At 54.1% G+C, this 22686-nt stretch overlaps 8 protein-coding genes across 8 annotated transcripts; 2 read left to right on the forward strand and 6 right to left on the reverse strand.

The window, feature by feature from the left end:
- Positions 1 to 525: 525 nt before the first annotated feature.
- On the reverse strand, positions 526 to 1133 carry N656DRAFT_706560 (uncharacterized protein; the record flags this gene model as incomplete). The annotated part of the gene is made up of 3 exons (XM_064811362.1): positions 526 to 607; positions 662 to 781; positions 841 to 1133. 3 exons carry the CDS (start codon positions 1131 to 1133, stop codon positions 526 to 528), a joined length of 495 nt encoding a protein of 164 aa, XP_064671260.1.
- A 1080-nt stretch (positions 1134 to 2213) lies between these two features.
- N656DRAFT_777675 (uncharacterized protein) lies at positions 2214 to 3510 on the reverse strand. The gene has a single exon (XM_064814869.1). The coding sequence runs from the start codon at positions 3073 to 3075 to the stop codon at positions 2497 to 2499; it is 579 nt and encodes a 192-aa protein (XP_064671261.1). The 5' UTR covers positions 3076 to 3510; the 3' UTR covers positions 2214 to 2496.
- A 2613-nt stretch (positions 3511 to 6123) lies between these two features.
- On the forward strand, positions 6124 to 6754 carry N656DRAFT_796926 (uncharacterized protein; the record flags this gene model as incomplete). The annotated part of the gene is made up of 2 exons (XM_064817582.1): positions 6124 to 6313; positions 6378 to 6754. 2 exons carry the CDS (start codon positions 6124 to 6126, stop codon positions 6752 to 6754), a joined length of 567 nt encoding a protein of 188 aa, XP_064671262.1.
- A 419-nt stretch (positions 6755 to 7173) lies between these two features.
- On the reverse strand, positions 7174 to 8804 carry N656DRAFT_796927 (uncharacterized protein; the record flags this gene model as incomplete). Its single annotated transcript, XM_064817583.1, has 3 exons — positions 7174 to 7360; positions 7438 to 8147; positions 8775 to 8804. The coding sequence occupies 3 exons, from the start codon at positions 8802 to 8804 to the stop codon at positions 7174 to 7176; spliced, it is 927 nt and encodes a 308-aa protein (XP_064671263.1).
- A 2302-nt stretch (positions 8805 to 11106) lies between these two features.
- N656DRAFT_788631 (PP2C-domain-containing protein) lies at positions 11107 to 13681 on the forward strand (the record flags this gene model as incomplete). Its single annotated transcript, XM_064816706.1, has 8 exons — positions 11107 to 11142; positions 11509 to 11818; positions 11925 to 11998; positions 12073 to 12157; positions 12244 to 12450; positions 12519 to 12779; positions 13155 to 13496; positions 13659 to 13681. 8 exons carry the CDS (start codon positions 11107 to 11109, stop codon positions 13679 to 13681), a joined length of 1338 nt encoding a protein of 445 aa, XP_064671264.1.
- A 603-nt stretch (positions 13682 to 14284) lies between these two features.
- N656DRAFT_767427 (uncharacterized protein) lies at positions 14285 to 17000 on the reverse strand (the record flags this gene model as incomplete). The annotated part of the gene is made up of 2 exons (XM_064813555.1): positions 14285 to 16540; positions 16629 to 17000. The coding sequence occupies 2 exons, from the start codon at positions 16998 to 17000 to the stop codon at positions 14285 to 14287; spliced, it is 2628 nt and encodes an 875-aa protein (XP_064671265.1).
- A 1243-nt stretch (positions 17001 to 18243) lies between these two features.
- Positions 18244 to 19419, reverse strand: N656DRAFT_767428 (repressor of RNA polymerase III transcription MAF1; the record flags this gene model as incomplete). The annotated part of the gene is made up of 2 exons (XM_064813556.1): positions 18244 to 19353; positions 19414 to 19419. 2 exons carry the CDS (start codon positions 19417 to 19419, stop codon positions 18244 to 18246), a joined length of 1116 nt encoding a protein of 371 aa, XP_064671266.1.
- A 1346-nt stretch (positions 19420 to 20765) lies between these two features.
- N656DRAFT_828195 (Adaptor protein complex sigma subunit) lies at positions 20766 to 21819 on the reverse strand. Its single transcript, XM_064818526.1, has 4 exons — positions 21639 to 21819; positions 21545 to 21578; positions 21364 to 21481; positions 20766 to 21283 (listed from the first exon to the last, which is right to left on the reverse strand). The coding sequence occupies exons 1-4, from the start codon at positions 21647 to 21649 to the stop codon at positions 20979 to 20981; spliced, it is 468 nt and encodes a 155-aa protein (XP_064671267.1). The 5' UTR covers positions 21650 to 21819; the 3' UTR covers positions 20766 to 20978.
- Between the last annotated feature and the right edge of the window lie 867 nt (positions 21820 to 22686).

The raw sequence follows: 22686 nt of genomic DNA on the forward strand, positions 1-22686 counted from the left end.
CTCCAAACACTAACTGAGGTGCGCAGCATGTTTTGAGGTCAACGTTGACGAGTCCATGGCAGTAGAGTCATTTACACCCGCGGATCAATGCTAGTTGTTCTCTCATCAAAGCATTAAACGTCAATTAAACATCAAATTAATGCATTCCCCTGTCGGAGAATGCGGTACAGCTGATAGATAGGGGGTATAGTGACTCGAGTGAGTAGATTTCCATCAGTTTCATGGACGGACAGGCAATTCTCCAAGCAAACTCGTCCCATCCACAGCATTTCTCATAGGTCTAAGAGCCTCAAGCAACTAGTTGAAGAACAGGCCTTGCTTCCTCCATCAAATTAATTGGGTTTGCCGAGAGCTCAAGAAATAAAGAGAGTTGCAGAAAGGATGGTGATGATACATGTAAGTCGGGTATCACTGTAAACATAGACTCAAAGATGCCGCTGTAAGCAAATCGGACATGTGGGTACTTTAGGCCAATGATCCCTTGGCGTAAGTAGGTAGTTCTTCTCTTGCAAGTTGCAACCACCTTTAGACGCGCGAACGATACCAGCGGCGACGGTGGTAAGGGCCATCGGCGACTGTGACGGTGTGGCGGCGGACCCAGTAGATGCTTTCGCAATTCAGTCAGTATCTCACAGAAACTGGGACGAGCGAGGTTGCCTACCCTAGAATGGCGCTCGCCAGCCAGCAGATGGCGCTCAAAAACGTAAAGGCAACGGTGGCCTTCCACTGCGCGCAGGTGGCCGTGCCGTAAAAGTCGAGGCCGCGCCAGTCAAAAACGTCCCTTTTAACATGCACCAATCAACAGCACATTCTCTAAGGTAAGGGATAACATGAACTCACCCGCAGGACTGGCCCAACCAATCCACCAACAACCCAAATGCCGCAAACCAGCAGACACTCATGATAAAGTCGGCAGGCCAGTGGATGAAGGAGCTGCTGAAGGGGAACAGCCAGATGATGGCGAGCAGCATGGCTAGCCCGGCCACCACCTCGGTGTAGATGAAGCGGCCCAGGTGCCACGCCGACACGCCGTGCACCGCGTGCAGGTAATCCCCGTTCAGCCCGGCGACGATGGCGGCAAAGGCCAGCTCGGCCAGCCGCAGGATGATGGAGAAGAGCTCTGCGAGGATCATTTTGGGTTTTGGGGTGCTGGTTTTGATCCGTAGATAATGGTTATGGTTGTGGGAATGTGGTGTTTTGACGGCCGAGGACGGGGTGCTACTGCTACTGAATTGTCGATGCAATTACCTGGGTGCTGGGCTGGTGAACTGAAGTTGTGCGAAGCTCTGTTTCTGTGTTCCCAGCGTGTGGAGGCACTCGGCAGTCTATATAACGAAGAGGCACTGCCGTCGGAATTCAGGGATCGGCAACTAGGCCAACATCCATGGCCAAGCAAGTCCAACATCGTCATCACCGCTGGTACCAACACCATGCTGTACGCCTTCTTATTTTTAATGCGTGACTTGTCCAACCTGCGAGTCGAGACTGACGGGAAGCCAGCATTCATGCCTGAAATCATGCTGTATCCCAACCAATTCCATTGGCTGGTTACTTTGCGCGCGACCCTGTTGTTGGGTGTGCCTGTTGGGTGTTCCTGAGAGCTTCCTGCCAGAACATGGCTTGCCGATTGTACATAGTACAAGCCGCACCGACTGCTCCCACTCAAACAGCAGCACCGGGTGGTGTCGGTTCTTTTGCAGTTTGTTGGATGATGTCATCACCCTACAAGCAAACCAAGGATAGCTTAGGTAATCCAGGCCAAACCAACTACCTATCTCGAGCCTATGTATTCAACAAGCTAAATTATGCCTTGAAATAAGCCAATGAAGCCAAATCGAGCCTCCTATACGTTTGATTAGTTCAGCGTTGTGTGGTGAGGTGTGTTCTGGAATTTGGCGGGGCATTTTCAAGCGATCATGCGGGCACTGTACGAAAATTGTAATATTGTATGTATCTTACGCTGTTTTGTACTGTACTGTACGTATCCGTTACATGCGTTATTTTCGCTAGTTACATACAGTGATTCCAGAGATCGAGAATCCTGCGGGTCCAGAGGAAACCACGAAAAGCTCCACTCTCGAGCGATAAGCTTCCACTAGTCGACGACATTGGCTCCACCTTTGACTTCTCCAATGTCAACAAACACCAAGAATCAGGGGTAATTACTCTGCAGACGTTAACAGTCATGCGGTTTGCGTGAGATATCCATCTCTGTCACGCTATTTCGTCTCTGTCACTTGCTCTCAAGTGCCATGGGATTGTCAAAATACATGAATTGGCTCTGTTCGCCTTCTAAGGTAGACTTCCGTGAGGAACCCCGTCTGCATGCGCCTGTGGTTACCAATTTGTTTTCTTCGATAACAGATCGATGTCGATCCTGCCGGCTAACCATGATTTTTTGCCGTTGTCTTCCGTTCATCCATTGGGTAGAATTGCCGCCCACTGTCTTCAGAATCACCGCCAGCCTCTCTATCGGAAACCAACCCCTCAGCGACTCTACTGTCGTCCCCCTGGGTTCATCGGTCTCCCCTGTCCTGACTGATCCTCACGGTTGCTAGGCTGATGAATGTCGTACCAATACCCTTGACTCTGACCGGGATGGATGCTACCTGTGTTGACCGAAGGGTGGTTCACAGCAGTCGCCCCAACGTTAGCGAAGCCGGGTTCCCGGTTTCCGTAGTGCCACGGCTGGACTGTGGCTGAGGGTAACGGCGCAGGATATAGCCGCGTCGCCGCGTGCAGGAATTCCAAGTGGCCCAGGTCGCCTCTGCTTAGGTTGCTGCTGGTGCCGGCAGGGAAGTAAGGGGTTTGATAGTCGTGGTGGGCAAGAGCGGTGCTCAGCATCGGAACTGGAAGCGAGAGATTGATGTGGTAGACATAGTATTGCGGACAGGAGTAGGTATAGGTTGGCTGGTTGGTGGTTTGAGTAAGGGACCGATGCCCGTTTTGCATGTGCGCATGGCCGCTTGCTGAAGGCCCACGCCAATGCTCCTGTTGCACCGGCTGCCGCGGTCGCCGTTGCGGGCCCGGTCGAGGTCTGCCACCTAGATGACTGACCTGATCTCGAGCAGACATTAGGCGTGGCTCCCGTCTCAAGAGAAATGGTGCTGTGTGGAGGAAACAAGCCAGCAAGCCGACTGGCTGGCACACCGAGGTGTCGATGTCTTTATAGATAACAAGGGGATCAGTTCCAAAAAGCACGGCGAGTGGAATCCAAGGGAACCACCGTATACTCTCGGGAAATCTGCCGTCTTCTCCTGCACAGTCTAAGCTTTGTCACCAATCCCAACCTTGCACTATCCAATGCGCTTCAACTATGCCAATGCGTTGCGATGTCAAACTCAGTGTTTGAAGTGGGTGGAATACAGGATGAGAGACGTCACGTCACCTGGCTTAGACTGTGCAGTAGAAGAGGGCGGATTTCCCGAGAATCCACGGCATCTGTGGTCGGGAGCAGAACGACTTACAAATCTTTCACTCCCTGATTCACATGCGTTGGCAGAATGGGACGACTTCCATGCACGAATTGGGCTCGCCTTACACCTCGAAGCTACCGAGTAGACCGATATAAGGTACCAAAGAAGCCGAGTAGACCATATAAGGTACCAAAGCAGCCCTACGTGGAGGGGGGTGGGTGGTGTCAAGAAACATTTCGTACATGTACCTAGTAGTGAGAGTGTTAGTGTCGCAACAGAACTAAGATTCCCAGAACAGCCTGTTGCTGGCTGCAACAGATTATCTCACCTGTGTTCAGACAACCAGTGGTAGTTAGCTATTGAGCAACAGAAACAAGCTGTCTACAAGACATCCTGTTAGCCTAGAAGCAGTCTGCCTTTGCGAATCGTCTGTCTCATCAAACCAGTTTGTCCCTTTGTGGTTCAGCCCAGCCTTACGGGCTTAGGGAATAAACCTGTAGAGGCCTTGACCGTTGCCCCCCGATTGAGCTATACAACAGAGCCAACAACAATCCGTTACCTACCTGACCTACCTACCTAGGAAGAGTCTGTTCTGGCGTTGCAAAACTGTTGGCTGGCGCTGTAATGTGCGCGAAGGGACTGCTGGCACCATTTCCGTGCCAAAACGCTGGTAAAACAGTAACAAGCTCACACAGCTCTTTTCTAGGACCCCTCCTCCCGGCATGGAGTACCTACTGGCCATGACTCCTGATGGGCCCGACGAAGCCCAACCAAGCAGGCCGATTAGAATAGTAACTGGGCGCACCCCTATGAGCGTGCAAGATGACTGCATTGCGGCTATGCAGAGAAAAAAAACCTTCAAGGACCCCGATTAAAGACCTTAAACGTGTGCCGAGCCCTATCGGTACCGAAGGAGATTGCGGAGCAAAAGAGGCGGCTAGGCCACCTCCTGAATGCGTTCCGTCAGAGCAATTGAGCGCATCCTCGCACACCTCAATTGGATTCCAAACCACCTATCATCCCGAACCATAGTTCAATACTAGTAACGTATGAGTTCTACAAAAATGATCCCAGGCCCTTTCACAGAACCCAGCCCTTCCTCAATCGCAACCCAGAGCGGATGTGAGGCTACAGGCAAGACAGCGAAAAACTATGCTCCGAGTAAGTTAGGTCCACCAGTTGACCACGACCCTGCCAAATGTTGACAGCCTCTTGAGCAACTGAAGGCAAGGGGAGAAGGCGTCGAAGCAGCAAGCGACATCGCAAATACCAGCGGATGACGACAAAGGACAGCGCACGCATGGTCAATGGCTCTTTTGGCCCACCAGATTCAGGAGTTCAGAACTGTGGTGAGGCGCTATATGAAGGGTGCATTGCTTCAGGCTCAAGTTTAATGATGAATGGGGATGTTGTTGGATGTGAAGGAGTTCAAGTCCTTCATCTCTTGCTGTCTGGACTCTCTCTGGGCCGTGATTAGTTGAGAGGCTGGAAGGACGAGTACCTAAGGTAAGGTAAGATACCTTACCTTACACAACACGGGCAAACTGGAGCTGACCTGGAGTACCAATTTACAGAAAAGGAAACCAGCTTCCTTCCATCCACAAAGGCAATAGACATTAACTAGGTACCTAGTTACACAAAGAGAAACCAGCTCCTTCCATCCACAAAGGCAATAGACATTAACTAAGGTAGTTCCACAAAGAGGAACCAGCTCCTTCCATCCATCAAGGCAACAGACAGTTCCAACTAGTTAATAGGAAAGAACAGCCAACGACCCATTACATCCCCGAGTTAAGCTGCAGACTCTGAATGAGCTGCTGGTTTCTATATTGAGGCGTTCACGCTCTTGTGTGTTCCATAGCCGGTTGTCCACCTAGGTACCTAAGGTGTGGCAGTTGAAGCGTCCTGCCACATTGGTAGCGAGTCGATCGCGAACGCTAGGTCAGGACAACTTCAGTTCATCATCATCCGTTGCTACCCGTGACAGGCGCCAGCGGTTATGCTGCCAATCGGGCCCCGATCCAGATCCTTGGAAAGCGGAAAGACCATGCAGTAAGCACAGCCTGCAGGTAATTCCCCCTCCCACTCAGGAGGTAGGTCAGGTAGTAGTTGGGCAGAAACTTGCCACTCGAAGCCGCGTCTCCTAGAGAGGGAGCTCCATTAGTCCAACTAGGTAAGATACCTTGCACGTTTCCCATTTCGCCAAACCATCATACAACGTGAAACCCCTTCGGGGAAATTCGAATCTGTGGATCCAAGCTCCTGTTGTCAATGAAGAGAGCATCGGGATTTGAGTGGCATAACTTGATCTGTCGTTGGCAGATTCCAGGCCGGCTCAAGAACCAGGCGTTGGGTACAGACACATTCATGGGGATCTGAAATTAGGTGGATGTAAGCATGGGCTAGAGCTGGGCTGTGTAAGAATCAAGAATGTGCGTAGCAATGCGTGGCGTATTCGCAGCTCATCTCTCTCTCTTTCGATATCGCTCTTCATGTTGCTTTCATAAACGCTCTTTCCCCTCACCACGATCTTTCTTCTCACTACAATATTTTCTCTCTTTCCTCAAGACTTTCACCACGCTCTTTTCAGGCTCACTGCGCTCTTTTCAGGCTCACCACGCTCTTTCCTCTCACCACGCTCTCTCCTCTCACCAAAATCATCTCCGCTCGCGCTCTCACTCGACAATCCTTACTTTCGCTCTTCACGATGGCCGACCACCCTCCTGCCACCCAGTCGGGAATGCTCGACCACATGCAGCGCTTCTACTTGATCACACCTGGGGCAGCCCGCACTTTGATCAATGGCATTGAGCTGCCTATCACGGAGCCACCCGACCTCTTGGAGTGTCTCATGGCCATGGCCCACAGACACTCTACTTTGCTCGGGAATGCCAATGGTAAGAAACCACCACCAGTTCACAACTTTGAAGTGCTGTGCTGACCGAAAGCGATGAGCCACAGCAGCACGACTGCCAGTGCCACCTCGGTTGCAATCAGAATCGGCACCACGAACGCCCCGCATGCCCCAGCCATCTGCCGCCGGTGACGGCATGGCATCGGCAGCTGCTGGGCCGGGCGTGAAGCCCACAGCAGGCAACGGGACGTTCACGTACGAACGTGTCACTGCCAGAGGAAACGCCCTGCAGTTCAATGCCCCCGTTGGCACCGATCCGGCCATTTTCAACTGCAACATAAGCCACAGAGACACCTGTGCCTCGGACTGGAGCGTCATGTTCAACGCGCCTGTCCTGGCTGACGCCAAGGAGATTGTTAAACTGGACATTCACTACAAGGAGCGACGCGACGCGGCTGCCGCCGCGGCGCCTGGGCAGGGCTGATGTCGCTTATCCACGGCGCCTGGTCTTTACTGAGACTCGACTCATCAGGGGGTGGATTATGGAAGCAAAGAGGCCTTGGTATTCGTTTCTCATGTGCTTTATAGATTTGGGGCTGGCCTCGAATCTCGACTGACCACACGTCCGTTGGGTTAAAGGATGGGACGGGAATAGAGAAAAAGGGGTTGGCTATAAGGACATCTAAATGCCAATTCAATACATTGATATTTCCCAGTTGTCGTTGACTTGGTGGTGCAAACTTGATGTCCACGAGCCGGGACACATCAGCATATCCCTTCAAGCTACCGTTCATCCTCTGATTACATGTTACTAAGTACCTACCAGCAGTGTATTTGGTTGGACTGTACTTTCCCAAGCAGTACAATAACGCTAATTCAATCATGAACACCGGTCTACCTTAGTTACCCGCGCATTGCTAGTATCGCCTGAAGGGCTGTAAAATCCGTCCGCCCGTTCACCTGGACGCTGTAATCCTTTGCCTGCATCCTCGTATATTCGCATCTGGCCGGCCAACCCCAGTCCGTTGATCCAACGTCTCCGTTGAATTGAATCGCATGCCCTTGCGAGGTGTTCTCGAAGTAAGGCAAACTGGAATATTGGGTGTTGGTTGATCAGCTGTGGTTAACGTGGATCTTTGTTTGGTACAGAGAAAGAGAGAGACTTACTCTGAACTTGAAGGTGACGCCGCATGCGGTAACGGTAGCTCATCGATAGCAATTATCGTGTCCCCTCCCTCAAACGTTGTCGTAGTTGTAGCATCAGAACTGATAGAAGATGATGTGGAATGCGGTAACGGTATCTCGTCGACAGCAGTTATCGTGCTCCCTCCCTCGGCCGTCCATGTAGTCGTAGTATTAGCATTGATAGAAGGCTGCTCACCCAGGCTATCCACGATCCTGTCCCCAGCATTCAGGCCCGTCTTCGCCACGCTCTCCTCTACCCTCCTAAGGATCTCAACCTGAGCAACATCAATCACCGTATCCAGCAAGGCCAGGGAGCTCCCAACTCGCTCTAACCTCTCGCTCATCTCCCGTTCCAACCTCCCGCCCTCCAGCAAAACCCTCAGATACCTGCCCGCTTTACCCCCTTTCATTCCCACCCTCATCTGCCTCTCTCGAAGCTCAATCTGCTCTTCTACCTCCTTGCAGATAGCGTGGACCTCTTCCACATGCTCCATGACCGCTTGGTTGCCAAGGAGGTATGGTTCCGCCTGAATCGTCTCTAAGACATGCTGGATACGCGTCAGTTGGCTCCGGTGGCGGTCCAAGACGGCAGGGAGCCCGCGGACAGTCCTGTGGACCTGGACGAGCTTTTGGACGATGGAGACGGCCTCAGCAACGAGCTCGGTAGCGGCAGAAACGGCCGAGACTACCTCCTGTGGTGGCCGCGTTAGCGATGTGTGTTAGAGGCATATCTTTGGCTTTGGGGGAGAAAGGGGGGCGAGGGAGGGGTAAGGGTTTGTCCCCGGCCTCTGCAAACAGAGTGATAAGGTAAGATACCATGGAGGAAGCTCTTGACGAGAACCTCGAAGCCTCTACATATAATTTCTTGAACACAGGTCGTAGCGCGGTAGTAGGTGGTTGTGGTTATCGCAATCTGGAGACCGCCTCCAAGTTCCATCACACTCTCTCTAAGGGGCGCTGCCGGGTCTTTAAACTTGCTGTTACCTGCTCCGCCCCAGCAGTCGACGGACACGGCCAGTCTTCATTGCTACCTTACATAAGACGGTTGGCTCCTACCGACATATTGAGGGCCCTCCATGCGGTGCGGGATATCCTATCACGACGGCACACATCTGCATATACATCATGTACGTGCCCCGCTTCCATAACAAGCCTCAGGATGTTACGGGAGTGATGCCTCGCAACTTGACGCCCTATCCCTGAACAATGGCACTGCCTTTGCCTAGCAATTCGAGTCCTAGGCTGAATCGCAAAACAGTTAACAGTATCGAATACAACGTAGAAAGACTCCCGTCCAGACTGCCCGCCCCCCGACCTACCTTTCTCACTTTGCGCCTGACAGATGCCATTGCACAACCTTGAAGTTCCAGTCAGGGTACGTTGAGGTCGGCCTGTTGGGCTCACAGCTCCGTGCTGCCCAACAGGAATTGGGACTCAGTAGGCTCATGAGTGAGGTATTGTACATACTGTTGGTAGGTATTGTATCCAATGTTACGGAGTACTGTACAGTATTGTTTCGAGACAGTCTGGACGGGGGAAGTTGCAACACCAGCAAGCAGGAGACGATTTTAAACTGTCAAAGCCGCTTTGTGAAGCTCAAGTGCTTTCGTAGCGGTCGCCGGTTGGATTCGTCACAGTCGAATTAAACGCAGTAGACGCAGTCGATTTCAACGTAGTTGACTTCAATGTGGAAGAATGGCTGTAATCGCGTTTTCTGAGCTTTCTTTGCGTGGAAATCAAAGGCAGGAAGATGGATGTCGGGAGGGTTGGCGGCGGCGCCCGAAATAACCCTAACCCCGGGGGACTAGTGCCCCCAGGAAAATGTGCTAGTGCCCCCTGAAGCAATTCCCTTAGTAAACGGCTGGCGGCTTCGCCGTTTTTCGCGAAACAGGGCTGCAGATTTCAAGGTCAGCTCGGATCTCGTAAAGCGATTCCAGGTTGAAGGTGTCGAAGAGAACAGGTCGGAGCAGGGTAACCAGACCGACACCGAGGATTGCAAAACATCGACGAACTTCTCGGCGGCCCAACCCCCTTTCCCAGAACCAGAAGGTCAAGTAAGGGGTTGGAAAAGCCAGCGGTTTGTTAATCTTAGAACCTTTGGCAAGAGTATCTGTTTTACGAAGTTGAAGCCGGGCAATTGTAAGCAGTCCTCCTGCCCTTGAAGCGGCTTGCGAGACTCGCGGCTTCCAAGTTGCTGTCAAAAGGGCAGCTGGTAGGCAGGCCCCGGACAGCGTATATCCGAGTCTAGACAAGTGATAACGAGGCAGATGATTATAAAGATGTCATCTTCAGAGCGAGCTGTCATTAGTTTTAGTAGTGGAATAAGGTACAGATAACGGAGAAGCAGAAACCCCTGAATGAAGGGGAAACTTGACGGGCAGTGGTGATGACATTTCACGGTGCAAACCTGTTTCGTATTGGCACGGTGAAGTCACTACAGCGGCCTAGAACTGGCCCCGCATTACCAAGTCCCGAGGCACCCCGCCTTTGTTATCGCACCGTGGAAGCCCGAACCGGCAAGCTTGAGCCCTGAGGCCAGATCTGTCCGAGGCTGAGAAGGAACGTGGTGCCTGTTGTCCGCACATCCCACCGATCTCACGTAGGGACTCGCGTGATCGTCTTGGCCGAGGGGAAAGAACTGAGGGAACCCAGAGCCCACAGTGAGGAAAAGAAGCAATCAAGTAATTTACGTTCTGTATGTATGTACATACGGAGTAACGCTCTGCATAACGTTGGCTATCACGCCTTACCTTGCCTTGCCTGGGCTTTTATTTAGGTACCCCACACGCGACCAACCTCGACCGACCTCGACCTCGACCACCATCGACCAGACCCCCAGACTCCCAGACCATCATCGTCGACCAACATCTGCAAGCGACCAACAAGTGTCTTGTCGCCTTTCGCATATGACACGGTGTATATTTGCCAGCGTTCCCATTAGATTCTGTTAGCAGCTGCCGACCTCGTTCCCGGTTAGTTGCGAATTTGGTCGCCTCTCGTGGCCGATTGCCCGCTTGGTTTGGGGGCCTGTTGCCACTAACGTTACGTAGAAAGTGTTGCCCTTATTATTAGTGTGCGGCGCGACACACTTTTGCATTCCCCAATCTCGCATCCTCACCAGGTTCCTGTCGTCTGGCGCGCCTTACTTGTCAGCTGCGGTTTACCCTAGGAGTTGCCACATCAAGTAAAATAGAGGAGCCCTCCCGCAGGCACAGGCAGCACACCTAGCGACTTCCAGCCAAACCCCGCTCCACCGCCAAAATTGCTCGGTGCAGTCAATCAGTACCGGTAACCAAATCAGCACTCCCAACCGCCCTCTCGACCCCTGGACCTGGCAGAGCGAAGACGGGCACTGTACACCAGTCTTTTCAAAAACTGGAAGCTAAAAAGACGAAGCGCAGGAACAAGAGAAGAGTACCTGGCGGCAGCCGCACCTTAGGCTCGTGTTGAGTTTCCTTTGAGGTCTGACCAATCTAGCCCTTTCAACGTCATCAGAAGAGGAGCACGGCCGCCGCCGCCGAGAAAAATTCAACTCTCCGCCTGCCTTCCTCAGTGCCCGATTTCCCCGTCAAAACCACCCCCTCCAGCACCACCCCACTGCAAACTGGTAGCCACGCCGCTGCCCGAATTGCACCTCGAGACCGCATCATCATGGGCCAGACACTCTCTGAGCCCGTCGTCGAAAAGGTACGTGCCATCAAAGTGCCCGCGCATTTCTCACAACCCCCGCCTGGTTCCGCTGCATCCGTCCGCCGTGCTGTCGTGGGGTATTTTGGGGGCTCCTGGGCTGTGGTGATGGTGGTGCGCGGTGCTCGGCTGCCCCTTTCCCTCGTCAGGACTGGGCTCCGAGGTCACCATCTGCTCGCATGCCTCGCTACATCACCTCCTTGTCCCTACAAAAATGGGCCTGGCGCCATGCGACCGCGTCGGAGGGTTGCTTTCCTCCCTTTGTGACCTCCTCCCCGCTCCCCCGCCTATAGAGGCGTTGCCTTCTCCCCAGGTGTCGAAGGGTTAGACTAACGCGATGGGCATCGCCCTTTCTTCTTCTTTTAGACATCAGCACATGGCGGGGATGAACGGCTAGTCTACGGCGTGTCGGCCATGCAGGGCTGGCGCATAAGCATGGAGGATGCGCACACGGCGGTACTCGATCTGCTTGCCAACAACCCCAAGGCGGCCAAGGAACACCGCTCGAAACTCTCCTTTTTCGGCGTCTTTGACGGCCACGGCGGCGACAAGGTTGCGCTGTTTGCCGGCGAGAACATCCATAATATCGTGACTAAGCAGGACACATTCAAGGCGGGCAACTACGAGCAGGCTCTTAAGGACGGCTTTTTGGCTACCGATAGAGCCATATTGAACGGTACGGTCACCCCCGTCCCTTTTTTGCACCGCGTCCCGCTCTCCACCAGCATTTCCGCATTCTCCTTCTTCTACGCGAGCCCGCTGACATGGATGCTCTCGAGCAGATCCTAAATACGAGGAGGAAGTATCGGGCTGTACGGCTTGCGTGGGCTTGATTACCGAGGACAAAATTTACATTGTTGGTCACACCCCCCCCCCCCCCCCCCCCCCCCCCCCATTGCCGGGATTACTTTTGGTATCTAATCTTCCCAGGCAAATGCTGGCGACTCGAGAGGCGTGCTGGGGGTCAAGGGCCGAGCTAAACCCTTGTCATTTGACCACAAACCGCAAAATGAAGGTGCGCCGAAAACCGCCGTCTCCTGTCCCCTCTGTTGGCCTCCACGGCTGGTTGCTGACTTGGGGTTGTTTGCGCGGGGTTTGTAGGCGAAAAGGCGCGGATTACGGCTGCAGGCGGCTTCGTCGACTTTGGCCGCGTCAACGGAAACCTGGCCCTCTCAAGAGCTATAGGAGACTTTGAATTTAAGAAGAGCGCCGAGCTCTCGCCGGAGCAACAGATTGTGACGGCGTATCCCGACGTCGTGGTGCACGATCTGGCCGACGACGACGAATTTCTGGTCCTCGCCTGTGATGGTACGTCTGCCTGAGACTCGCGGCAAGCCGTGATGCCTTGTACCCCCTGGCTGACGAGTTGACCCTAGGCATCTGGGACTGCCAATCCTCGCAGGCCGTGATCGAGTTTGTCAGGCGAGGGATTGCTGCCAAGCAAGATTTGGACAAGATCTGCGAGAACATGATGGACAACTGCCTGGCGTCCAACTCGGAGACGGGTGGCGTGGGCTGTGATAACATGACCATGATCATCGTTGGCTTCCTCAGGGGCCGGAGTAAAGAGGAGTGGTACGAGGAGATAGCCAGGCGGGTTGCCAATGGAGATGGCCCTTGTGCTCCTCCCGAATATGGTAGGGACTCGCCGTCTTCTTGAACGTGCGCAAAGTTTTATTACCAGTTTTGGCATACCTTGTCTTTTTCTTCCCAGCTTTCCCCGCTCCTGTCCCTTCCCCGACCGAGTTGGTTCCATCCCACCTTGTTCGAGACAAGCGTGTATGTGTGCGTCTGCGGGCGTAGAACAAGAAAAGAGCAAGAAGGGGGGGAGGAAGACCAAGAAGAAATATACCCGGCGCCCGCTTGCACGTTTGGCAAATCAAAACGAAACCAAGGAAAAGACGCTGTTCTAGTTGTATCGTTGGTTTCTTGGCTCTGCTCTGCTCTGCTCTACCGAAAAAATACCTTGGCAACCGCTTTACTAATATTCTTGGTGTGCCGCCCGGCTATAGCTGAATTCCGCGGACCCGGCGTACACCACAACTTTGACGACAGCGACAGCGGCTATGACATGGAAGACCACCAGAAACAGTCGTCGTCAGGTGGTGGCGGCGGCAGGAGCTTTGGCATTGGCGGCTACCGGGGCCGCATTATCTTTCTGGGAGACGGCACCGAGGTGCTGACCGACTCGGACGACACGGAAATGTTTGACAATGCCGAGGAGGATAAGGACCTCGCTAGCCAGGTCCAGGTTTCGAGAGCCTCGGTCGATGGCGGTGCGGATGCCCAGGAGGAAGGAAAGGGCAAGGGGGCAGGGGATGTGGATGCTGCTGGTAGCGGTGTTGCTGGTGCTGGTGAGGGGGAGGTAAAATTCGAGGGAGACGCCGAGGGTGCTGCTGGTGCTGAGGAGGGAACAAAGGTTTCCGGGAAAGAGACAGAGGGGGGCGGCAAAGATGTTCAACAACATGCCGACCAGCAGCAGCAGCAAGGGAAGGTAAACAGTAATGATGGGGAAGCGGGGGTGAAGAAGGATGCGTGATGATGTGCGATATCGGGTATCAGTTGAGATTCATGTCAGAAACAGGAACGGTTGAATGAATGGATGGAATGGAATGGAATGGATAGGGTATCAAGACAACACATACCAACTGATATGCACGCACGCAACGCACTTTGGGGTTGGTTGGGGCCCGGGGAAGAGAGGAGGGGAGGGGGGTTCTCTGTTTTCTTCCTTTTTTTGTTGCTCTCTTACTGTGGGTTTCGTCTTCTTATATCCCATTTTTTTTTCTCGTTCCAGGAACAGGAATCAGCATGATAAGCAACTATACCACGCAATCATCATGGAACTGGGTTCTAGTACGAAGTAAACGCAGCGAAGCTACCAGTGAAAGGGGTGTTGATATATTCGCCAACCAGTAACAGTGCTGTAAGTGTATATATTGAACATGCTTAACACACTGGTGGGTTGTCCCCTGGGTGCATAGATGCCCCAGCTCACGTCTCCTGGATTGTACTGTACATGTACATACATACATCCAGGACTGAGCTGAGGATACTACCCCAGTCAAATTCCCATAACCTCCTCCCTAGCTACCTACCTACACACCACCAACTTGCTGGCTTCCCTAGGTACCTGACCCCTTTACCGATTCAAACTCAACAACCCCTCGATATACCGTCTGGTATCCACCCCAATCCCCAGCGTGCCCTGTGCCAGACGGCTCGCACCGTCCACCACCATCCACCCGGTCCCAACACCACCACCACCACCACCACCACCACCACCACCACCAGCATTACCACCCCCCACTCCCAGACCCCCACCAGTAATACCACCGCCGCCGCCGCCAGCGGCGTGATCGCTCGCCCTTCGAATCAGAAAGACCTCCTTACCCCCCGCAGCCACAACCCTGCTCTTTTCCTGATCTTGATCCTCATCCCCGTCCGCCTCCGAACCACCACCACCAGAAGACACTTGTTGCTGCTGCTGCTGCTGAGGGGGGTTGTACTCGAGCACTCTGTTCCAGACAACCCACCATCCGCGGCTGGTTTTGCAGGTCCGTTCCATTTGCACCGGGTGATCCTGGTTGTGGTTGTCGCTTCGGGTGGCGGTGTAGAGATTCAGGATCTGGTTGTGTGTGTTGAGCGCTTCGACTCTTGTCCACACCTGCTGCTGCTGCTGCTGCTGATGTTTGTTTTGCGATTGTGGTGGCGGTAGCAGAATCGGCGGGCCGGGGGTTGTAGTGTTGGTCAAAACCGGCTCGGGAATGTTGGGGATGGTGGAGTGGATTGTGAGTGTTGCCGGGTCAAAGACCAGGTCGTAGATCTGGGTTCTTGGGGCGGAGGGGAGGCCCGTGTCTGGTTTTGCTGGGCGGTAGGCGGTCGAGATGAGGAGCGGTTTCTGCAGGGCTGAGAGGTGTGTGTGCAAAGACTCGGAGAGGGCAGGCCAGTTCCATGTTTTGGCTGCAGGGCTGGGCGTGGTGCGGAAGAGGAAGACGTAGATGAATGGTCTGTTGACATAGATGGCGGGGCGAAGGGTGGCGGTCTTGTTGTCGTGGTGGGTGTCATGGGAATCCGGCTGTTTGCCCTCAATACTGAGATCGCCAGGGCCTTCTGACTGTGGGTGATTGTCGGCGTGAGAATCGAGCTCAACAAAGACAGTCCTAGGATCTGCGATGGGGGTATGCCGCGGCGACTCTGACTGATTTAGCTCGCCAACATCCTCGGTTAGGCCGAGCAGAAAGTGGCCAGCATCGAGTTCCTTCAGAGGTTTATGGGAGCGCGCGTCCTCAACGGGATCCGATTTGTTCGCTGAGCCGCTGTCTGTATCTGACTGCCCTGACGGCGTAGATGAGCCCAGAGACCACGAAGTGCCGTAGCCCAGCTTGAGGTAGCTAAAGATCTTGTCCATGCCACGCTCCCCTTTCCCAGCTTCCGGGGGAATCTCGGCAGCACCACTCGTCTTATCGTTCTCATCCCTTTCCAGGGCGCCGCTAGTTGCTGGCGGCTCTTCCGGGTTAGATTTCCCTTGCTGCCGCGATTCCCTGTCCTCTCTGGTCGGGGTGATTTGCATAACACCCGCTCTCCTGCCCGCCGCTTTCCGCCGCTTTTCCTGCCGTCTCGTGGCACTCACACCGTTATGAACACCATACGCATTCTCTCCCCACGTATACACATCCTCCATCCAGTACGTGACGGCGCGGAGAGAGTGTCGGGAGAGCGCCCCGACGCCGAGGAACACGGCGCCATCCTCGGTGCCGGGCTCATTCCCTATTCCAAGCCACTGCCCAGCCTCAGCGTCAGCCGAATTCTCGTCCACCCCTCCCTTCCCCTTACCCTCCTCACCACCCCGCATGGCGGTAGGAACCTGGCCGGCCTGCCCATACCGGCCCACAACGAGGTCGACCAGCCCTTCAACCCTGTCCACCAGTCCCTCGAGCACTTCCCGCTCGCCGCTGCCGCGGTCCTCCTCGCCGACGCCCATGCCGAGTTCGCCGCTCGCGGCAATCTTGATGCCGCCCAGCACGCTGCAGGCCGGGTTGCCGTGCAGGAGCACATTCCAGGTCGCGAGGAACGGGTCCCAGTAGCGGGCAAGGACAGACACAAAGGCGGCGTGGGGGGTTGTCCGCGCGAACAAATCAGACAGCGAGCCGGCGTTGTGCAGGAGAAACACCGAGTGGGCGCGCAGCAGGTCCTGCAGCAGCAGCTCGGCCGGCTTGACTTCGCGCGACGAGTACTCGGCCTTTTCCTCGCCCGGAGATGATGACTCCCGGGGGGCAGCCGGACCTTGGCTTTGGCTTTGGCTTGGCGCCGGCGCAGCAGAGGAGGAGGACGATGAGGGAGCACGAGCACCACCGGCCTTGCTTTCTGGCAGGGGCAGACGGGTGAGGTCAACGGACTGAGCGGAACATTAGCATCACATCACATCCACCGTGCCAGCTCGGGCTAAGCGGGAGTAGCAGAGCAACCGGCTAAGTCGTACGTACAGCAAGAATCCACCACCCGGGCTCCAGCTCGTGGAGCACCACACGGGTGCGCTCCGTGTCGATCGAGTCGACGGGCTTGCCGCCGGAGAAGCTTCGGGCAAACTCGACCATGGCCTGGGCGAGGCCGATCTGCCTCAGCCGCTCATTGCGCTCCTCCCTGGAGACGGCGTCGGTTGGGCGGGCCGCGTCCTTGTTATTCGAGCGGTGACGGTGGCGCCGTTTATGGCTGGTCAGGGTGCTGGCCGAGGCATAGTAGACGATCTGGTCGTCGACTGTCTCATCGGTGGTGCCCAGGCTGGGGTTGTAGATGGCGAGGAACCCAAGCTGGGCAGGGACAATACCAGCAGTTCTGGGTGGTAGCGTGTTGACCATGCTGCTTGCTTCTAGAACCCTTGGGTGACTGGGTCATTAACCGCGGTCGCAGACACTGGGTTTCATGGAGTTCCCCTCTGATGGGTTTGCCAGGGCCGCGCCCAAATGACGCAGCAATGCATGGGCGCACAGCAGCCCGGTTGCACTCTCTTGGATAATTACCGAGCTGAAACGAGTTCAGCTAAAATTCATGGACTCGATTGTGGCTTGTTAAAGTTGGAGGAGAACTGGTGTGTCGTCAATCGTCATAGCTCCCTTGTTGGAAAGAGCTTGTGAGTTTAAGAGTTGAAGCTTCCCCGCATTGTCATGAAAGATGAAACATTGCCTACGAATGCGCTTAAGATCCATGAGCAAAACGCCAAAAGATGACATTCTCCCTAGAAATGAGATTCGGGGCAGCTTTTTGATGAAAATACCTTACTTCATCACTTCCCAATACTGCGTCCTAGCATTCAAAATACCGAGTGTGAGAATGCATACAACCTAGCAGTCCCTCCATGCCTCGTCTCTAGGGTTCAAGCGTGAGACCTCTAGCTAGGCCTACACCTGTTATACCTAGCTTGTGACAATCTCTTCACCTCTAGAAATTGCAAGAAACATCAGCCGTAGCTTAGTTCTCATTGAACTTGAACTGACATAACATAGCTGAGAAGCAAGTCGTTACACCATTGCTCGTCGCCCAGAAAGCCAGCACCAACCCGATCCAGCACACATCATGATCACCATCATGACATCCCGAAGCAGAACCGATGTGATATGACAGACCAACCGCCCAACCCGCCAAATTCACAACCAGGAACTCCGATTCACAGTGCCTCTCTCACCGACCTGGAACCAAAGCCCTTTATACCGAAAAGGAAAGAAAATAGAAAAGGAAAGTTCAAAAAACCTGCCGTCTCCTCACTCGGCCGGTGATGAACCTAGCCGAGGGACTCCTCATTCATTTGCCCGCCTGTCCACCTTAGCCATCGTCCCAGTACACCTTGCTTCCAGGCAAGCTTGCCATAGATACAGTACATAGAACAGGTCGTTGAACAGGCATATCGCAGCAAGATATCAAACAAAATGAACAACAGGAAAACGGAAATATCAAATGGAAAAGAAGAGCAAAACACGCAACTTGGCATGACGAGAAAAAAGAGGGAAAAAAATCCAGAACGAAGCCACCCAAGCCATGGTGCCCTAACCAGACACCCGAATGCCAAAACCAAACCTCGCCCAAGCCCAAGTGATTATAATCCCTTCAAACATCAATCTCCATCCTAGAAGCAATATCCTCACTGACCCCGCGCACAGAACTCTCTCTCCGCCGCTGCTTGTCATCTTCCTCCTCCTCATCTTCTTCCTCATCCTCATCCTCATCCAACTCAAACTGGTCCTGCTCGAGCTCAAAATCCTCCTCATCATCGTCATACTGACAATGCACATCCCCATCAGCATCCCGATTCCATATCAACCCATCATCCATCTCATCATCACTGCCACTCGTAAGCCGCGCAGCCGCCTTGTCCCCCAGCCAAAACCGCGCGCGCTTGTTGGCGCCCACCACATCGTCCTCCAAATCCTGGTCACCCAGTCCCGAGAGATTTCGGCCCCTGCGCGAGAGGCTTGTTGAAAAGTGCGGCAGCTGCCTTGGGCTGTGGCTCATGACGGGCACGCCGCGGACATAGAGATAACACACACGCTTGAGAGCCTTGTTGAAGAAGAAATAGTGCAGCGCCCAGATGGCGCCCTCCTCCTCATCAAACGGATCATCAGCAGGTTGGTACGAAAAAATCGTACAATCCTTGAGACTCATCTCCTTGTCAATCATGGACCACATCTGGGGGCCCCAGGGGGGCGCCATGTTCGAGACGCCCGTGTTAAAGCTTGCGGGGGAGCTGCCGCTGCCGCGAGACGGGACTGCCGTGTCGAGAAGAGTTGCGTTGGGCCGCACGCTCGAGAGCGTGCTGTCAATGTGCGCCATGACCTTGCGCAGCACGCGTTCGCGCCGGAAGTCGGCCGGCCGCAGCACGTGCGAGAAGTCGTAGTCCGGGTGCGATGCGTTGAGCGTCGCAATCAGGTAGGCAAACGTGCGCCGGTTCGACACTTCGTCCAGCGACCCGAACGGCGAGGAGCGGCTCAGGTTGAGGCTTGCCGCCATCGAGCTCCGTTGGGGCGGCGAGAGAGACGCGCCGAACTTGAGAAGCGCGGCATGTTGCGATTCGAGTGATTGCTGGATGTTCTTGTACAGCTTCTTGTCTGACCCCGCAGCCTTGGTCGTGTAGAGGTCGCAGCTTCCCGTGACGTGGCAGTCGGGCGTGTCGAAATTCAGCGCGCTCGTCACGACGTCAAACGTCGGGAGCGACAGGTACTATTATAATCCGCTCAGCAAACTGCTTCAGGTTCGCGAACAAATGCTTTGCGTGTATACCTTCATCTTGCCGCCAGATGGAGACGGACAATGCGATACCAGCGGGGGAATGAGTATGCAAACACCAGTTTCCGTCAGCAGCGGGTTGAATTGTCTGGAGAAGTCTCGAGGATAGGCGACGTGCAAGTTCGAAGTGTCGTGTCGCCAGCGCAGCGGAAGGAAGCCGGTAATCGGTGGTGGAGATGCAGTTCGCGGCAACGAGGCGGTGTAAGCGCGCCCGGAGACGCTTGCGGTTACTTGGTTGCTCGCGGTTGCGAGTGGTTGCGAATTGGTGATGACGGCCCGTTGGCTGAAGAGAGGGTAGTTGATTAGGGGAAACCGGGAACGGCGAGGAGCGCAACCCGGTTCTAATTCTCGTTTCGGATGGAGCTGAATAAAGCCGGGCGCGGGGTGACGGGCTGACAATGCAGCTTGGGGTGGTGTGGAAGCACGTTGATACAATCGAGTGAGGTTGAAAAGAACGTTCTGGATGGGATTGCGGAAAAGAGAGACAAATGGAATGAAGCTGTTGTCGAGAAGTTGGTGAGGTGGTTGCAGGTCGGCATTGGCTTCCAAGTGTCGGTTGCGAGTCTCATGTGGCAGGCCTGCATCATCAGCGACTTCTGCCTGCCAAAGTGCTGCGCCGGGGCCACGTTGGTAGCGTAATCCCGGCTTCGGGAATCGTACGGATAATTGATCGGCACCCCTCCTAGGCACCCCCAACTTCCTCTCTCCTGAGATCTTGCGTCACATGAGATACCAAGCTGCGAACGAATGAGATAACGTCAAAATCCCACGAGGATTACCTGCGAATGCCGTCACTGATTAGATTCTTGCCAAGGCCCAAGAATGCGCGCTGTTGTTTGCTAGCCGTTCCTGCACATGGCCGCGTCCGGTTTGACAAGTGGATGCGAGGGCCCAGCGTGTAGATGGCGTCCTAGTATTTAGTAGGTCGGCTTGCAAAGCCCAGAATACTGGATTGCCGGGTTCCTGAAATCCGTCTTCGAAGACGGCGCTGTGCTGCATGGAGCCCTCGATAGGCCCAGCACTGACAGGCTTTTATCTACAATATGCCCATGTCTAGGTTCTGCGAAAGGAGTTTGCTCCCTCCTAATGGGTAAATGTAGTCCCAATGCCCCCAATGCGTGCCGCCGGTAGCCTGCCTCTATCCGGATCGGCCACTGTGTAATTCCCCTCAACGCCTTGTCATCCTGTTGCCGCGGCATGGCGTGTCCAGCGCTCATTCGTCGAGTCCGCTCTCGTAAATGGGTATCGTGAAAGTGCGACGGCCTCATAGAAGCCCGGCGGTCTTTAAGGCGTCTGTAACCTGCTCCATCTCCTGTATCGTGTATGCCAAGATGCATTAGCTATTACCCCCGTTATGCCACAGTTCCCGTCGCAGGTGCACAGCTCGAGAGGGACCGTCGTCGGGAGAGGGAAGGACTCGAGGGGAAAAGTTGCGCCGCTGCTCCTCTACATGATCTTCGTGACTTCATCCTCAACCTGAGGGAGCGACACGTTAGCAAGATCAAAAGAAGGGGCAAAGGCGCAGTCGAAGAACGGTCAAGACATCTGTGCAATCCAAGTCAACCGCCAGCTGTAAGGAAAGCACCAACCTCCATGTCTTCGAGGGCATCCTGCTGGGAAATACACCGCAACACATTCTTTTTGCTGCTCTCCTGCAGTTCCCCTGCCAGCAGGAGCTCGTCCAGAATGTAATAGGCCTTTGTAAAGGAGAAGATGATGTCAAGCTCGCAGACGTTGCCGTAATACTTGTCCATCTGTTCGACGTAGCGGTGAATGATTTCAAGCGTGATTAGTTCGTTGTCTTCGGACGAACACCCGGCGATGAAGAACAGCGAGGCGTATCGACGGTAAACGATTTTGGTGTCTGAGTTGAGAGTCAGTACCGCTTTGGCGGAAACAGAAAGCGAGTGCAGCGTTGGCTATCGGGCGATCAGGGTCACTTGCCCTTATACTCGAGAAAGTTGCACATGCGAGTGCGTCGAGCCAGGACGAGTTGTGAGACATCCTTGACAATCTTGGCTTTCTCCTTGGGGGAGAGCGTGGTAAACCATTTGGCCAGCCGCTGTAGTATGTAGCCGCGTTAGCCTCGTCAAGTCGACGACTGGGTGCGTGCTGAAAAACCGACCACTTTGCCCTGCCGTGAGAGCAGGATAAGATAGCTGTTGACACCATGACAATCAGCAAGCGATCGAACTCACGATTGGGGAGTATTGGCATACTTGATGGCCATGATGAAGCAAGCTCGATTGCTTCACGGGCAATAGGAGAGAGAGGTGGCCGATGCAAGTCGAAAACGGCTTTGCGCAGTGGTTAATTTCCAACCTTTGGGCTGTTTCGGGGTTGGCCACGAGATCTGCGGGAAACATTCTGTGGTTTTGCAGCCTGAGGTTCAAATTCGGGCGCTTAGCCCCACTGGGAGGTCCATACTGTAACTTTCATTACCGAAACCTCCATACGGATACAGTAGCAGGTTTGGTACGGAGATAGTTACACCTATAGCTCCATACTGGTCTATTGTTTCAGACGGCATCCATACAATGTCAGCACTATTCGGAAACGAAGGAGAAGACAAATCCAGAGAAGCAGCACGAAGAAATAGAATCGATGACTTAGAAAGGAGTGAAAGAGGGATCGAGCTTGTCAGTATGTAGATTTTCGAATACTAGTAGGTAACGAACGTTACATAATCGCACAATACAATACCGACCCCTGGATCCGTAAGTCCTCCGTAAATTCACCTACTACTGTACGTAGCACGGTTCTCAGATCGAGAGTGAAGAATGCAGATGGGAATCCCCTAGAATAAGGGTCCTTGAGTCGTTTTCATAGACTGGGATAGCTCAACTCTCAGTCTGCTATCTTCCAGCTGGTATTGCTTCCTATGAAAGGCTGAGTGGCTTACGCACATTGTAAACCACCGTCGCACGTGCAGCTCCTGCTTGGGGGACCGCACTTTCCCACCCACTCAAAGCGGGGGAATTTGGGGAATTTGTGAGCGCCCTTCAACCTCGACCGCAACAGAACATGTAGAGACCGAGCCGCAGTGTGGGAGGCACTGCAACTCCCCACGTCCAGCAATGAGTTCAACAAGACGGATTGGTCTGGTATCAATCGGTTCCTTCTCTCATCCCGCGTCCTCGCTCACGAGGTGATCCAGATCTCCTCAAGGTAACTACAGCACGATCGATCATGAGACATCTTCCATCCTTACCATCTGCCTGAACCCCCCTAAATTCACTTCTGCTGCCATCAGCATTGGGACTATTT

The sequence above is a fragment of the Canariomyces notabilis genome, assembly GCF_033297395.1.
Source record: "Canariomyces notabilis strain CBS 508.74 unplaced genomic scaffold N656scaffold_7, whole genome shotgun sequence".
In the NCBI taxonomy this organism is placed as follows: domain Eukaryota; kingdom Fungi; phylum Ascomycota; class Sordariomycetes; order Sordariales; family Chaetomiaceae; genus Canariomyces; species Canariomyces notabilis.